This window comes from Indicator indicator, chromosome 9 (genome assembly GCF_027791375.1).
Source record: "Indicator indicator isolate 239-I01 chromosome 9, UM_Iind_1.1, whole genome shotgun sequence".
Classification (NCBI taxonomy): Eukaryota; Metazoa; Chordata; class Aves; order Piciformes; family Indicatoridae; genus Indicator; species Indicator indicator.
This window is the reverse complement of record NC_072018.1, coordinates 17,995,618-18,013,899: the sequence shown is the minus strand read 5'-3', so window position 1 is coordinate 18,013,899 and position 18,282 is coordinate 17,995,618. Positions and strand designations below refer to the sequence as shown.

Here is an 18,282-nt window from a genome sequence, read left to right as displayed (position 1 = left end):
TAGCAGGGAAAGCACAGTAAAATAATACCTGTAAGTAGGGAATCACTTTGCAGAGGGGCTGCCCAAAGAACCACGTTTCTGTGATATCGACTACTAATGTTGCTGGAAGACAAGTAATTGTGACCAGAATGTCAGCCAGAGAAAGATTCACTATGAAATAGTTGGTAACTGTCCGCATGTGATGGTTCTTCCACACTGCAATACAAACTGAGTTTAGAAAGGCAAGTTAGTGAGATGGAAATGACTTAGGGGATATTTCAACAGGAAAACACAGGATTAAGGAAATGTTTATGTCTTTTTTTTTTTTTTTAACAGAGAATATTTGAATATGTAGCTCAGTGTGAGAACCACGTGTTTTTCCTTTAGAGTGGAGACAAGAGAAAACATGTAGAGAGACTCTAAGTACACAACAAATAGTTTTCCACAGACCACAGCATGCAAAATAATCTGATACATAAAGCATCTTATCTTCACTAACTATTCACACAAATTTCTTCATGTCTATCTTAATCCATTTGCTGTAGTCTATGGCAATGGACATCTACACTTGTAGAAATTCATCTTTTTCTTATCATAGTGTGAAGTTTCATTCAAACTGCTACCACATAGAATCTTGTAAATTGTACCAAGACAACAATCATTTTATACAATATACTGTTGGGCATAATATATTTACTGCGTCTGCAGAGAATCTGTAACAGTAATCTGTAACATGTAATTTTTGCAGTATTTTAAATGTGGTATATTTTTGATGATGATTACTGTGATCAAAAGCAGCATGTAGCAGATGCTTTACAAGATGTTACTTTAAAGCTTGTTTTATAACTTTTCTGTTCCTTCTTTTTCAATTTAAAAGGCTTTTAGAAATGAGGCAAATTAGTCCTTTAATGTGGTTGCACTAGTTCATGATCATTAAATGCCAAAAACTGAGTCTGAGAAACTAGTCTAAAAGTAAGTTTTTAAATAACTTTGGCAGTAAAACCCTGAGACATTGTAGCAATCAATAGCTTAATTCACCAAAAAAATCCAAAAACTAATGCACAAAATTTTCCAGAAGCACTATAATACTTCCTGTAAGAAAACAGATCAACTCATTGTGCATCAAAGGTTCTTCTCTAAACAATAATTCATTTATCATGCAAGTGCAGATGATGAATCAGAGTCTCCTTAATCTGCGCTATACTTAATTTAGACATATTAAATAGATCACAGGATGTTAGAGTTAGAAAGGTCATCAAGAAGTTACCCAAATCTAACATGGAATCAGCTAGAATTAAACTATTCTCTTATTAAACTAGATAAAACACCTGGGAAAAAGTACACATACTTGAAGGCTTATAAACTCTTGAGACCAGACACTTCTTTAGATCCTAAAGATGGTGTGCTGGAAAGCTTGTGTCTATCTTCCAGCTGTATCACTTGATCTAATAAAATACATTGCTTTATTTCACATTTTTTTTTTGTTTAAGTCTTTAGAATAACACAAACAGAGCAAGATTACCACTAAGCCACTGATGGCAAGTTTACATTTCAAAATCTGCTGCATTTGAAGATATCATGCCTTTCTTAAATGAGTTGCAGTGTTTAACTATCTTCCCTATAAAAATAAGTAAAACAACCAACCACCCAAAAAACCCAAAACCCAAACCAAAACAGAAAAAACCAACCAAACAAACAAAAAAAAAACCCTCACACAACAAATCTTCTGATACCTGATCTACTTTTCTTTTGCTGCTGTTTATAAATAACTTTTTTTAATAGAACTTTTTTTTTTCCCCTGCACACAGGCAGGAATGAAGTTTTTCCCTGCAGCAGCATTTCACATATAAAATGACTAGTGTCACATCTTTCCTCAGTTTTCTATTCAGACTGTGCAGCTTCAGAACTTTTCTTTTTTTCCCCAGTCATATTTAGAATCTCTGCAAACATCCTTGTTGCAGTTCTCTGGACATTTCAGACTGGGTTGCACCTTTGTGGTCAGAGTGCAGAGATCAAAATCAGTGGAAGACTCATTCAAGACCTTACTAGAGCTTTAAGAGAAGATTCTTTGTGAAGTAATTTAGGGACAACTTAGGACAAAGAGAGAGTGAGAGACTAGGTGGCCTTCAGTTTCTCTGAGAGGGGGTAATTTTATCAACTGTATTTTAGGATAGAAGTTCCAAGTTTCATCTAAACCCCTTGTTGTACCACAATAGATATTCTTCTTATCTTTTAACATGTAGCAGACATGATTTCAGATTCTATAGCTTGCATAAATTTAATCTTTGCTATATACCTGTCATGCTTTTGTAAATGCAAATGAAAGCCACCCCGTAAACCTCTCTACTGTTCCTGTACCAGTTGTGGAGAATATCTACCAGAGTATCCATTTCTTCTATTGTTTCCTTCCTGAATATCTGTTGCTTCAGATATCTGAAAGGCAAGGCTTATAAACTGAAAGCTTAAAGAAAGCATGATTTTAATTGTATTCTTTTCCCCTATGAGTGATTAAAGTTACCTACTAAAGTAATTATTTCTATAGCATTACATGATAGTTATAACTATCCAGAGTTTTATTATCGTCAGTTGGTGCATGTGATTACTGATGATAACTCACATTCTGACAATGCAGAGGCACCACCAAACAGGGAAGGTTAAACATTGCTGCCCCTTCGAAATGTTGTTTGCAATAGGAAATGCATTGCTGGTGGGGAAAAAAAATCCAGACACCATTTCACTTTCAATAATTGCAACATTAAAAATTTTACGATTTGGACTTTCATTTATGGATTGTTCTATCTCTTGAAAGCGATTCATATTGAAAGTATGGTCCTGTCTGGTATTTAGGCAAAATTTGATATTATGTGGCAATAAATTTCTGTATTTTTAATTTCTTTTATCAATAGGCAAAAGCTGAATAAAAGTTGTTTTAAAAGTTCAGAGTTTGGCTACTTTGTTCTCATGCTATGGTTTTAACAGTCCTGCATTCTACCCAATTCAGATAACTGTGTCATTTCAGCCAAAGATGTCAGTGCCTAAAGGTGCAAGGTTTAAGCAGATATGTGTGCTCTTTGACAAGGTCTGTTCTCATACCTGTGCTAATGTGTCTGGGGAAAACACCTGAACATCAACATTACTTCTAGAAAATGAAATCCATCAAGTTAAAAAATGTGAGGCCATTATCATTATCAACAATCTCATTATCAGCAAACTGTATCAGAAACCAATGCATGGCATTCTGCATGTTGTACTCAAAGCTGTCTATCAGTATGAGCAAATGAAATCTCATGATACCCCAGAAAGCTAAGAGCACATTACCGTTTTCATCTTTGGTGCAAAGAAAGTGAAACAGAAATCGCTGAAGGCCACATAGTAAATCAGACACAATAAGAAACTTGGACTCCTAATTCCTGGCTCTGTACTAAGTATTCCAGAATACACCGGCTTAATGCTGACAGAATTTGGATGAACTCTGATACCTGCTGTTCCTCGGAGAAATATAGAAGACTATGTCTCCTGCTCCTCAGGGAACAACAGTATTCAAGAAAGACAATGTACAGAAGGTAGTTCTGAACTCCTTTGAATTCTAATCTATGGGTGCAAAAAGCACCTGTAAGGTGAACAAAGCAATACTTTGCAGGGAAAACAACAACAACAACAACAACAACAACAAAATAAAAACACAAAAGCTAGATAGTTTTTTACTTTAGATTTCTCTTTTTATGCTTGTGTGTTTCCCCTTTTGGCTTTATCCATCCTTTGCAGCATAGAACATTTTCCATTCTAGGTACAGCAACATAGCACAAGAGCATCTTAATTAGTGTGTTTGCATACTACCGTCATAATTTATGGGGAAAAAAAGAAAAGGGAAAAAAAAGTTTGTGTAAAAAACCTCCGAAAGAATTTTAAAAACAAGTCGGCTTTTCCCTCACTTCGTGGCCCTCTGCTTGTTGCAATATTGTTTTCAACCTGCAGAAGCACTGGTCACGTTTTCTTTCAGTGAAAGTCTAAACAGAGCTGTGAGGATTTCCTGTGAGTTACTTGAATAGCACAGAAAGGGAGTTCAACATATACCTTCTAGACTCGATGGCTTTCTCAGTCTCTTGCAGTACAAGGTTATTCATGAGTCTCAGGCAATAGCTTCATTGATACACATCTCATAGATCACCAAGAAAGATGCTCTAGATGTGCAAAATAGTTTGACTATGCTGTCAAGTATGTTGTAGGTAGTTAAGTATCAGAACAAAAGAATTTTGTATACTCTTCTTTCTAACTCCTTTACACATGCATTTTCCCAGAGAGGTAGTGGAGTCACTGTCCCTAGAGGTGTTCAAGAAATGTGTGGACATGGCACTGCAGGACATGGTTTAATGGCCATGGTGCTCTTAGGGTGCCTGTTGGACTTGATAATCTTAGAGGTCTTTTCCAACAGAAACAATTCTTTGATTCTATGATCTCAGGTGGAAGCAACAAGCTCTTGAATAACCCTAAAGAAACATGCTAGAGAAAGGTAGCAAAGATTCCCAGCTGAGCATGTATTTTACCCTAAAATACTCCAAAATTATAAAAGAGGAGATGAGACCAGCATCAGCCTTCTAAAATACTTGGGAGACACCACAGAGTTAACCAGATGCCTACACAGGGCACAACGTAGTGGCCCAAACTGAGCTTTTCAGGCATCTGCTCTAAAACCTATGAAACAGTAATTCTGAATAACCTCAATTTAACATAATAGGCAAATCTTTTATGAAACCTTTGATGTTCCCAGCTATAAATAGGAGAGAGGAAGAAAGTGTGTGTGTGAGTGTGTGGGGTGGGGGGGAATGTATTAATACAGTCTAAGAGAGGATCAGAATTTTAAAAATAAGGGGAAAAGGCAGAGAGAAATGTGAGAGAAACTGAGAAACATGCTCAGAATGTGCATAGTTATCCTGACTGCTAGTACTCTACCAGAACTTAAATACCTGCCCAGTATGTTTTATTATTTCCTGCATTTTAGGTTTTATTTTATAAAACCTCTCAAAGTTGCAGTTAATGACTTTGCTAAAAAAAGAAAACACGCAAGCCAGATATTTTTCTAATGGTTATTAAGCAAACCCAATCCCAGAATGCCATCTCACGGCTGATGCTTTTATTTTCTTCTGCTAAAATCCAACAAGCTTTAAGCAAAACAACTGCTATTCCTACCTCTGCCACACAGTGTCAGTGAAGGCTCGAAAATTAGCTGCCAGGCTAACTGGAAAATTTGTGGCGGTTTTTCCACAAGTGAGAAAAATTCTGCAATAATGAAGCTTGTTTCAGAACCCATCTTCCAAATAGTCACAGTCTCCCATCCCTCAAAGAGTCTCACAGGCAAATCCTAGTAAGAACTAAACATAGCAAATTAAAATCAATGTTAAAAGCCGAAGAGGGATGCTATTAGAAATCCATCAAGAAAATTCATATACCTGTTCCTGAAAAACAAAACAAAACCAAAACCAACTCTCAAATATGACAGTACTGTGAGACTGGCATTTTCACATCCAAATTTAATCCCTGTTGGGTTAGTGTCCTGGGGCAATTTAATTAGAGGTTGTAATGCCATCTATTCAATTAGCACAGCTGATTGTATCTCAAGCTGAATGTGAAAACAATACAAAGGCTCCAGCTGGTATAAAATGCAGCTGTTTGTCTCCTGAAAGATTTACGCTGTCTTGAGCATATTAAACGTTGTACCGCAGTCCTTCTGCCAGTGGACTGCTGGTTCAGTTGTCAATTTGGTTTTTACATATCAACCCTAAATCATTTCCCTAACACAGCAGAAGTCTTGTCAATCTCCTATTCAATGCGTCATCCTCCAGTGTTACTTCTCAGCCAAAATAGAAACATAATTCCCATAACCAGCAATACGTGACATTTCCTTATTTGTGGTTAATCATAAATCCCAGATGCATATAAACAAATAATGATCACTTTCTTTCCTGTTATACTAAACTTCAATGACTTTATTTTCTTTGGTAATTCAATATCACAGTTGTTAGACTAAAAGGTCACAATATGGCCATCCTGTAGTCATTTGGAAGTAATGTTCTAATGAGAAGCAGTGGTCATCAGTATCTCCAAATGCATGGAGTAGAAAGCTTCTAAAGAGCTTTACTCTTTTGCAGTATTTTACAATCAAGCAATTGTTAAAAAATGTGTTAAACATCTGAGTTACATGTTACTCTCTGTCTCCTATCTCCTCCCCCCAAAAAAAATGTTTCCACTTGACAACAAATTGGTTCTCCATATGGCATTCTCTCCATTGGTCTCTTTTGGCAATGCCATTTCCTACTGCAATTCAAGGCCTGGATGGTGGGCTATCCAGTGCTACAATCATGTTGAAAGGATGGCTGAGTAGAAAGGCTACCAAACAAGACACTGGAATGCTAGAGCCCCTGTGGAAACACAGAATCAGTGAATACTGTTGGAAGGAAAAACACTGTCATTGAAACTACTTTCACTATGAATGATTCCTGATTGAGAATTATTCTGGTTTAACTTAAGAGTCCGAAAATTAGGTTCCTAAAACTAAGCTTATTTTAGTTGTTTTACGAAGGCTGTCCATGAGTCTTTCAATAACATTATTGATAATCTTGATTTAGGGATGAGAAGCACCTTAGTTAAATTGCCAAGACTGTTTAATTAGGGGGGTTTGAAACCAGCAGTGAGAACAAAAGATGTAATACAATGTGGACAGGAATAAGACAGCTACTTCGTAGGCTGTCCACCTCTTACCCACTATTAAGCTCTAAACTCATACACTACTTCATTTTTTTTACATAACTAATCTTATCTGAAAAAGAGAGCCCAACAGAAGACCAAGTTGTGCTGGTTTTGGTTAGAATTGAGTTCATTTTCTTTATAGTAGCTGGTATGTGATTATGTTTTGGATTTGTGCTGAAAAGATTCTTGGTAACACAGAGATGTTTTAGCTTGTTGCTGGGCAGTGCTCACACAGAGTAAAGACCTTTTGTGTTTCTCACCCCACTCTACCAGTTGGTACATGACTAGGCTGTGGGTACATGAGAAGTTGGGAGGGGACACAGCTGGAACAGCTGACCTTAAATAAACAAAGGGATATCCTGTACCATATGACTTCATACTCAGCATATAAGGCTGGGGGAAGAAAAAGGAATTGGGGCAAGATTCAAAGTGATGCCATTTGTCTTCCCAAGAAACCACTATGTGTGATGGAGTCCTGCTGTCCTGGAGATGGCTGAACACCCACCTGCTGATGGGAAGTGGTGAATTCATTCTTTGTTTTGCTTTGCTCATGTTCACAGCTTCTGCTTCACCTACTAAAGTGCAACTCAACCTATGACTTTTCTCTGTTTTACTTGTCCGTTTCTCTCCCCCATCACACTGAAGGGGAGTGAGTGAGCAGCTGTATGAGACTTAGTTGCCAGCTGAGGTTAAACCATGACACAGGTTTATGTTTAAAAGGTAATAGAAAGAATGACACAAAGAGAGGGCATTTTTTTATAGTCTTTATTATAATGGAAATATTGAAGAAAAGTCCTAGAGCTGGTAATTATGCCCAGCAGGTCTGAACTGTCCTTGAGTATATGAAGAAGGACAATATTGCAGGCTGCATACACAAAGAAACTACATACGCTCCTGCCCGTGAGGTGATAGCTCCTCATCAACAGGACAAAACAGATCTGAACAATCAAACAAATTGAAAAAATACAATGGAAGCATGACAAAAGGAGTAGTTGGTTAGGTCACGTTCCTTTGTATCACTCATACACAAGTATATGGAGTAGACTCCATAACCTTTTTTCCTAGCAAAACTCTAAGAAAAATATGTAAACTGAAAGAAATACAGCTGCATAACATTGCTTGAAATATTTTGTTGAATATGAGCTTCACCAAAATGTACTAATGGAGAACTGCCTCCCACAAAAGACAGCCTACATGAAATAAAGCAGATATACCAGTACTAGTGTCCTTGCCACAATATATTGTCTGAAAGGTTTTCTAGCTACCAAGTGCTCTATTGTACTCAGGCTTTTAAAGGGTCTTAGGAGTTGGGGCTTGTGGGCTACTTACACTCTCCAACCCACTACTACATTATTTTGTGCTGCCTTATAATTATGGTGCTAGAGAAAGAGCACAGGAACTTAAATCTTTTTGCTGGAAGCTTATCTCTACAGATCGCAAACAGCAATAATAGCACATCTGTCTAATTGGCACAGGATTGATTTTCTAACTCATTCACATTACATAATCCTAGGCAATTAACAACCAAATGGAAATAAGAGTTATTACCAAAAGATCAGCTATGCTATAAAACTAGACTGGTCAGCTCTGGACAAAGTGAAAAGTACTACGCTACGTCTTTCCTGACAGATTAATTTTTGGTTTTGGATCGTCCCACCATGCATACACAAATCATTGCAAGTATTAGTTAGCAGCCCCAGTAATCTCTGCAGACCTGGCTGTACTGAATGACCAGTTATTTCATAATCATATCCGATATACTTAGTTTCCTATCCATAGCAGCAATACAGAGTCTACAAAAACTTTGCACATACTTCATGATAATGATGGAAGGACCATAAATATAGGTGTCGTAGTGCACATGACACTACAATAAAAAGATTTCACACTTCAGAAGGATTCAATTCAAATTTGCATGAGTCATTACAATCCAGGTATGCTCCAAAGCTGAAATGCTGTGCAACTTTGAAACCGTATGGTTCACAATACATGTCAGTCAGTGTAAAATGGAGTTGCACTAGGAAAGACTCTTCCATGCTCATGTTTGTTCCTAATGTAAGAATGCCTTCATTAGACTACACAAAGAAAATACAATTCACTGTGCTAGTGAAAGGCTACAGCAAATAACACACGTACTATAAAACTGCTGACTCTATATAATGAGTCTGCATTGCCTGTACAGTTTTTCCCAAATTGGGCTAAAATTCTCCTATTTGAGAGCCAGGAGACACAGTTCTGTCAGGGCTGAGTGCAGACCCAGGCTCTGCAACCTCTACCTCTGCCCAGGGGCTAGTTGCCTGTGCTGAAGGCCAGCTCTGGTACCAGGCAGCATGTAAGCAAGGATCAGACTGCTAGGAACAGAGATTTTGGACAAAGATGTGAGACAGCCATTTTGGGGGGCACGTCTTTCCTGGGAGATGCATTTAAGCTCAGGATCTCCCACTTAGGCAAAGACCACACTGCAAGTTTGCATGTGCCTTGTTGATTTTGATTGCAATCTTCACCCACTGACTTGGGTTTCTGGCTTAACATCAGACCTGCTTCATCATTATGAATTTGTTTAGCAATTGCTGGGAGGTGACTGAACCCTGGTAAACATGACTAGATCTACCAGCCCCCAGGCTCTGTGGGACTGTGTTGGTGGTTACGCTGCCTTGCCAGCCTTGCCGCTGTCCTCAACTCCTGGCTCTCCTTCCTCTGGGGAACAGACCCTTCTAGTTCTTCTCTGAAAAATTCCACTTATGAGACATGAGGTAAATAACACAGCTGCTAATGTTCAAAAATAAAAGGTTTCACTTGACATGCAACACAGAAAATAAACACCACTTTAAAAACAAGGAGGCATTCCAAAACCCTTCATTTTTTTTTTATAAGATGGTGAGTTATAGGAGGACAGCTTTGATTTTACTTGGTAATACATCAAAGACAGTTCTTCTGAAGAGTACTTCACTGACCTATGGGAAAGATGTGTTTGTCTGTTGAGCTACGGGCAGATAGGGTTTTAGTGTTTTCAGTGATTTTGGAGTTGTGCTGTTGCTGAATTGCTCTGCTGAGTTACTTTGCCTTCTTAGAAGTAAGAACAACACTATTGAAAGTAGTCAAGAATTAAACAGAATATAAGACTCCATATAGAAAGGAATGTATTTTTCCTCTTTTAATAATTTCTGATGGGTTTCGACATCAGAGACCAAGCACTTTTCCACTTATTCAGAGAATGGCCCTCCTCTTTTTTCACTGAATGAGTTCACAGCAGAATTATTGTCATTTGGAATGATGTGAGAATACAAGTAGCCAAACTGCTTATTATTTTACTCAAATAAAAACAAAACAAAACAAAACCCAAGCAAATAAACAAAACTATCCAAAGACATTCTTGTTTCATTCAGCTATAAGGACAGCCTCCAGACAGATGCAACAGTCCTTTCTTTCAGAAGAACTGAAAACTGAAGAGAATGAGACATCAAACATCTCTTGAAGCTCACCTTGCTTCAGCCCTGGGCACTGTTGTTTTTCAGAGCTGGGTTCAGTAGGACTACATTATTCACAGTAGGCAGAATTGCTTTTTGACATAAAGAATGGTAAAGGAAAGTAAAACTGTTCCCCCCTTGAGTCTCTTTGATCAGTAAGCATAAAGAGTGGAACTAGTTACATATCTGGATATAAGAATCTATAATGAAAAAGGTGTAACTACAAGCCAGCTTCATCTTTTAATGGTTTTCTGCTTTGGGTACCTCACAAGGATGTGTATGACTCATTCTTGCCAGGAATGCCCATGTTACCCAAACATCAATATACTTCAGTTGATATTTGTACTCTTACAGGAACTAAGCTCATACATTCTGTATCTTAGATAGATGAAACTTACAAATATGATATCTTTTCCTACACGGTGTACTTTTTAAAACAATAAAGCCACTCTAGCTTTTATTCATCCAAAAGATAAAGGATGACTCTCATGCTGATATTACCAAAGTAAAAATCCCTTTCAGTGCCAGATTCCCCAAGTAATCCAGACAGAATCAAATGTAGTAATTCAAAATGTGATTAAATGAAATATGCCTCAGTTATGGCAATCAAACAGGATTCATGAAGATCATGGCATTATTTAAGAGAATATAGGAGTCATTCTATTCTACCAATATGTGCATGTACGCCTAGATCTCAGTATTCATATGCCTTTACAATGAGAACAGAGTAACATTTGAGGCAAGTTTCCCATTGATACACATTGACTAGTACTCTGGTGTTAGTACTGGGCAGAAACTTTTTCTTCTGCAGCCCTAAAAAAATCTAACTACAATAAGTAAAAATCGAAAGTTGAGCTGTTGAGGTCTGTGAGTCAGACTATGAACTCTTTGAGGAAAGGACCACAGTTGGATTCAATACAGATCTCAGCACTACTAGCAGTTACTGTAAAATGGATATTAAATAAAAGAACTATCCAGAAAATAGTAATTACATGTCAATTAAATTGGGGTTTATTCTGAAGCATCACCAAACTGTGTGACTAAATAGTTTCTGAAAGCTCTCTCTGATGTCCTGCATGATCTCTTAGCCTTGGAAGCCTGCAGTGCAGAGGACTTGCAAGCTGTGTGCTGGCAGGTTGTGTGTACACAGGATCTCAGCTCCTGCCACCTCTGGGAAAGGCTGCCAAGAGCATGTTGCTGCTCCTGCTTTCAGTCTTTCATCAAACCAAGTGATCTCTACAGAACATCTTGATATTGATGAATGTGTGTACCCTGAAGGGAAACATTTAATTAGGAAAGTCCTGACCCATGTTAATGAATAACTTAAATGAGGATTATTGCTGTTCTTTTCCTGTATAAGTAGAGTTAAATATATGGAGTTGTACATTACCTAAAAATCCCTTTTGGTCGCATTCCAGTTACTAACTGCTGCAACTCAACTGGTTAGTGTGGAATAACGTCAGTAACCAGAGATTTCCTTACATCCTACAAATATCTTTCCATCTTTATAAAGTTTTCTACTTTTAATCAATATTTTTAATGTAATGTTTTCTCATAAAGAAAAAAATAGCTATTTACAGTCATCATACATTCTCTATTAAGAAGTCCTACGTTTTACACTAGTTGTGAAAAGAAGCTGCAAAATTTTAATTGCTGTGCAGTGCTAAAGAAATCTTCTGGTCTAGTTTGCAAAACAGAAAATCCTTACTCTCAATATCTATTCTGGTTTTAGTGATCAAGTGAAAAAGCAAACAGGACAAAGCATACTGATGTTTTCAACCAGATTACAGATTCTATGAATTTTCATTAACGTGTCCTTAAAAACTGTTTCTTCCCAGTGGCTTGCACCGAAATCTCTGGTGAGCAGTGAACATGAGCACATATGAGAATCACTGACAATGAGGTACTGAAAAGCAATAATGAAACTCAATATTTTGAATAGGGCACAGACTAGTGTCAAAACATTGACTTCATATGCCACCCAAGTTCAGCAACACTGATGATGCCATAAACCGCTACTAGCCACTGAAATTCCCTTCAGAATCACTTCTGCTCTGCTTCAAAAAGGTCCATGACTAAATCACAGATTAACCTTGAATATGGATTTTTCAAGCAAGAGAAATTAGCTTCTCAGAGATTTCAACATGTTCACTGGGCTCTTAAGATGTTCACTGGCAGTAAAAGAAAGTTTCACAAAAATATCTTTGGAGAGAGCATTAGACCACATCAGTTTCTCTCATCAAAATCACATGACTCTGCAATCAGTGCAGTATGATCTTTCCTGCATAAAGATGAGACAATGTTCAGCTAACAAGCACCTGCACCTGCAGATCCCACAAACAACTGGTCCACAAACAGAAGTGACAGTTTTTGTGGGTGAGGTCCATGTAATGCACAAAGGAAGTTTAAAGAGCGAATAGCTCAGGCAGCAGGTAAGGTGGGTGGACAGCCAAATACCTGCTTCTATCCCAAGCAAAAAGATAATGTGCACAAGTATCAGGGAGGAACAGCTCCACATCAGCACCAGTATCATCTCTACCTGCAAATGCACAGAGAAGAAAGCTTTTCTCCTCACAGCTTCAAGGGAAAAGAGTGTAAACAAAGTGACAGCTCCTATAGCTGAAGATTTAACCTTGAGTCTTTACAGGCAGAAGGACAGCCTGTTTACAGAACAAGTGGGAGCAGATAAGTAAACACAGGTAATTCTCCTAACCCCATCTTTGCTCACCATCAGCACGAAGGACATTTTTGATCCTAAAGTATAGTCTCTTTGTGAGGGCTAGGATCTTTACACTGCCTATCAAGCTAGCTGCTGAGCAGTGGACTGAGCAAACAGTCCTCGGGTTCCTCGACAGCTCTAACATACCCTCTTTGGCTGAAACACACTGGTTTTGCCAATGTGCGTACTGGTTTATAGGCATCTAGCACCCTGTTCCACAAAAAAAAACCCAAACCCAAACCAAACAAAAACCCCACAAACCAAACAAAAAAACCCCCACAAACAAAAAAACCCAAGCAAACAAAAACAAAAAAAAAAAAAACCCAAACAACAGCCAAACAAACAAAAAAAGAAAAAAGAAAAACCAAAACACCCAAGCCAAACAAACCAGCACCATAAGTCCGTGTAAAGAAAAAAAATACTTTTCAAAATTTTGCCTTTGGCCATGATCCTATTTGCATCTTGCCTCGAAAAGCCTGGAGAACCTGCAGATGACAGCCCTACAATGCATAAATCCTTCTGAAAAACATGAATGGAAGACCCGTATGGCAGGGCTGGGCTCTCCAGCGCGCCACTCCGTTGATGAAAATGTCACCGGTGTAAATCAGAAATGCAAATGGCCGTGCCTCCAGCTAAGCGAGTTCTCACGGCGTAGCTGGCTTCCCGGCGCTCACGGCCATTCATAAACAGAGAAATGATGACGGGCAACGTCTTCTCCGCTCTCCGGGCTGCCGGCAAGCTACACAGAGGACACGGCCGCCCCAGAGGGTGCATGTGCACAGGCGAGCTTGCCCCGCGCCCCAGCAGGGACAGCCCGGAGACCGGCTGTGGGGCCGTTCTCCGCTTGGAGCGGGACCAGAGCGGCAGCTCCGCTTGGGAGGGGACAAAGGGCTCCGGTCAGAGCCCGCTTGCCTCTCCTCCTCACCTCCTCCGCCTGTCCCGCAAGCGCTGACGCTTCCAGGCGCCGCAGCCCACCCGTGCCCTAGGCTCCCGCTCCCCGCGCAAGGGTTGCCCGCCGACAGCGCTGCCCCCTCCCCCCAGCCTCCGCGCCTTCATCACGGCTGAATGGGAAAGCGGGGAGGCGGCTTCGAGGCACCACCCGCCTCGATTCCCTCAATGAGAGCCCGGGAGCGCACCGCCCTCGCTCCCCCTCCGCTCCCCCTCCCCTCCCCCTCCACTCCCCGCTCTGCGCCTTCCGCGCGCCGGCTGCTGAGGGGAGCAATGGCTGGCTCCCGAGTCCGCTGCCCTCCGCCCCGTTCCGCGCCCCGTTCTCCGCTTGTCCGTCCTTCAGAAAACACCGCGCTTTTGTTACTCCCAGCGCGGCTCCGGATGATGTGTGTGTGTTGAGGGCGCAGCAGCTTTCGCGGGCAGGCTGAGAGGCGGAGCCCCGGCCGCGGAGGACAGGGCGCGGGGAGTTCAGCACCTTGGACGGGCGGACAGAGGCGGGCGCCGGCCAGCGCTCCCTGTCTCTCTCCCAGCGGTTTCCCGAATGAGTTCCGCCAGCCTTTCCCAGCCCGCCCAGCCCCAGCAGAAAGCGGCTGACTCCCCAACCCCTCGCAAGCGCACGGAGAAGCAGTTTCACGCATCCTGTAGCAAAGGCCCCTTCCGCGCAGTCTTAACTTTCCCCCGCTGCTGGGGATGCCCGTTTTTACAGTGAGGGAAACCCACCTCCATTTTCCTGCCGCCGTGCAAAGCCCGCTTCGGCAAGGGGGAAAGGGAAGTTTGCGGGAGCGCGACTCACCCAGGACGTTCCCGACGAGCGCCACGATGAAGACGACGATGTAGCCAGCGATCAGCGCCCATTCGTACTCCTTGGGATGCAAATACTCCTTCCAGAGGTATCGCAGGAACTCCTCATCGTCGTAGTCGGAGGCGGCGGTTAAAAGAGCCTCCCGCGTTTCGTTTAGCTCCGACCCGGTCGTCCAGTTCCTCCAGGGAGCAGAACCATTCTCAGGTTGAATCCCGGACATCGCTGGTAGCTGGTCCGGTGACCGGGGGGAGAAAAAAAAAAAAAAAAGAGAAAGAAAGAAAAAAACCAAACAAACAACAAAAGCCCCACAACACAACAGACCCTCTCAGATCATCCGAGCTTTCTCCCTTCTCTCCATCGAGGGTTGTGGTTGCCAGTGCGAAAAGCGGGGTGTGGGGAGAAAAATGACGCGGGAACTTACAGGAGCCAATGCGGGAACAGGCTGGGGATCCGCGTCGGTCCCCAACCCGCCCTGACCAGCCTTCTCCCCAGCCGGTGGGCTGCATGCCGCGGGTGACAGCTGCATCTCCCGTGCTGGAGAAGTCACGTCTGTTTTGGACGACGACGATTTTCTTTCCCTAAACCATTCATATTCACACCCACACACCCTTTCCTCCCCGCCCCCCTCCCCTCCCCCCCCCCCCCCCCCCCCCCCCCCCCCCCCCGCCAGTCCTCTGCATCTCTGCACGACTTCTAGCCCTGCATCCCACCCTGCTCCCAAATCGTCCCCTCCACTTCTGACCCCATTTCTCCTCGATTTTGCACCCTTTCTTGCACAGGCACTTTTCTTTAGACCTTTCTATACTGAATATATATTCAAGATACTTCTAGATTAAAGCTAGAGGAAAATGCTATAGAAGGAAGTACAGGGTGTAAGAAGCCATTAAAAACGAGTGTCTAACGAAGCTGTCTCCTTTCTGTGCCTCTTTTGAAAGCTGGGCTGAGTATGGGGCTACACCAGACAAATTAACCCCAACGTTAAAATCCATAAGAGCACTGATCAGACAAGTGCAAGGTTTCACTGGGTTTGAGGATCACTGAGAGCTCACTGTAAGCTTGAGTCTATCATGCATGTTCCCCAGGCTGATGTTATTTCAAACATCCAACTTGGCATCTCAGGACAGCAGCTGGCTCTTAGATATTCTGAATTGAGATAAGCTGCCAAATAGCAATTCCAGAGAGCCCAGAAATGCCAGTTAAACAGTGTGATAGTATCCTTGGCTTGTGATCACTGCTTTTTGAATTATTTTCATACTTTGCCCAGTGTACATTTCCTGCAAGAGAAGCGTTAGGTCTGAACTTATCAGTCCCCATCTGAAAAAATCCTGCTCGCATTCAGGTAATCCATTTATTTAATCATAGAATAGTAGAATTGTTAGGGTTGGAAGGGACCTTAAGGATCATCTAGTTCCAACCCCTCTGCCATGGGCAGGGATACCTCACACTTGATCAGGTTGCTCAGAGCCACATCCAGCCTGGCATTAAAACCCTCCAGGGATAGGTCTTCCACCACCTCCCTGGGCAACCTGTTCCAGTATCTTACCACCCTCATGGTGAAGAATTTCTTTCTAACATCCAATCTGAATCTATCCATTTCTATTTTTGTTCCATTACTTCCTAGCTGAACAATTTGAATCCACTATTAAGCACCACTTGCATGGCAAACCTCACTAACAAGTATTTCAGCACAGGGTCTGCATCTCCATGGAAATGAAGGCACTGTTATGGTGGGACACTACCTCCAACACATAAGCATATAGAGAGGCTGACATTCATTAACACTGTAGTGCTTAGCTCTAGATAGTACTTCTGTTGAGTTGTTCTTTATCAGTGTGCAGCCTTCTCTACTATCTTCAAACTTCAGGTCAGCATACTGATACTTGGTGTGCCTGCATCTACTTCTATAGACCTGCTCTCTGTGATTTAGCTCCCTGTAAAATGAAGTAAAAATCCCTTTCTTTTTCCGAAGGGAAGCTGAATGGACTTTTTAGGCTAAATATGTTAGAGTGAGATATACTCAGGTACATAGATAGGATCAGCACCAATCTTACATAAATTAGAAACATAGTCTTTGTAAGCATCATAAATAAAGATTAGAAGTTTGTTTCAGATGTTAAAATTTTAGTGCATGATTCCAGCATTTGCTTCCAAGTTGTCATAAAGTCCGAAGCAAGTAATACCGTTTTAGACATAGTGCTTTTTTTCCTTCCTCCCACATCAATAGCAAGGAATTGAATTCAAGAGGTCTAAATGTTAAGAAACAACATGGTTTTATGAAAAATACACCTTAGGGCTCATTACTTTTTCAACAAGATTACAAGTTTGATTGACAAAGTCATAAATAATTGATTATGAAGATTGATAAACCACATACATTTGGTATTCCTAGAGTACTGTAAGACATTTGCCTTGACTGACACAGCATATTCTGATTGAGGGGCAGGATAGTGAAAAATCAATATGGCACAAATTATAAAGGTTCAAAATGGACTCACTAACAGATCTCAGAATGAAATGGTAGACAAAGTGTCATCACTGAGCTAGTGAATTTATACCATCAGTTCTTGGTTCTGCTACACTCATTGAACATCTCACTCTGACATTGCTTTGATGAGCACACACCCTTCTGAATAAAGCATTGGCTAGACAAATGGGCCCCAAGAGTGGTGGTAAAAGGAGTTAAATCCATCCAGTGGCCAGTCACAAGTGGTGTTCATCAGGGCTCAGTGTTGGGACCATTTCTGTTTAACATCTTTATTGATGATCTTGATGAAGACATTGAGTGTATTATCAGTAAGTTTGCAGATGACACCAAGTTAGGTGGAAGTGTTGATCTGCACAAAGGTAGGAATGCTCTTCAGAGGGACTTGGATAGACTGGATCGATGGTTCAACAAGGCCAAATGCCAGGTCCTGCACTTGGGTCACAGTAACTCCAAGCAACACTACAGGCTTGGGGATGTGTGGCTGGAAAGCTGTCTGGCAGAAAGGGACCTGGGATTCTAATTAAAAAGCAGCTAAATATGAGCCAGCAGTGTGCCCTGGTGGCCAGGAAAGCCAATGGTATCCTGGCTTGTATTAGAAGTGCTGTGTCCAGCAGGAGTAGGGAGATGATTGTGCCCTTGTGTTCAGGTCTGGTGAGGCCACACCTTGAGTATTGTGTCCAGTTTTGGGCACCTCAATACAAGAGAGATGTGGAGCTGCTGGAGTGAGTGCAGAGGAATGGAATGAAACTGGTGAAGGGCCTGGAGAATAAATCTTATGAAGCATGACTGAAGGAGCTGGGGCTGTTTAGTTTGAAAAAGAGGAAGCATGAGAGAGACCTCATTGCTCTCTACAACTACCTGAAAGGACATTGTGGAGAGGTTGTTGCTGGTCTCTTCTCATAGTCGATTGGTGATAGAACAAGGGGGAGCAGCCTCAAGCTGCAACAGGGTAGATTTAGACCAGACATTAGGAAGAATTTTTTCACAGAAAGAGTGGTCAGGCATTGTAATGAGCTTCCTAGGGAAGTGGTTGAATTACCAACCCTGGATGTGTTTAAAAGTTGTTTGGATATGGTGCTTGGGAATATGGTTTAAGGGTGAACTTTGCAGAGTAGGGTTATCAATTGGACTTGATCTC

The 18,282-nt window shown here is 41.2% G+C and overlaps 1 protein-coding gene across 1 annotated transcript in view; it reads right to left on the bottom strand.

Moving 5' to 3' along the window:
• HCRTR2 (hypocretin receptor 2) overlaps positions 1 to 14,879 on the bottom strand; it is a 33,686-nt gene extending 18,807 nt beyond the window's left edge. Inside the window, exons 1-2 of the mRNA XM_054383721.1 lie at positions 14,651 to 14,879; positions 29 to 207 (exon numbers count right to left, since the gene is read on the bottom strand). Coding sequence (XP_054239696.1) covers positions 29 to 207; positions 14,651 to 14,879 — 408 coding nt within the window. The remainder of the gene's footprint in view (positions 1 to 28; positions 208 to 14,650) is intronic.
• Positions 14,880 to 18,282: the final 3,403 nt, after the last annotated feature.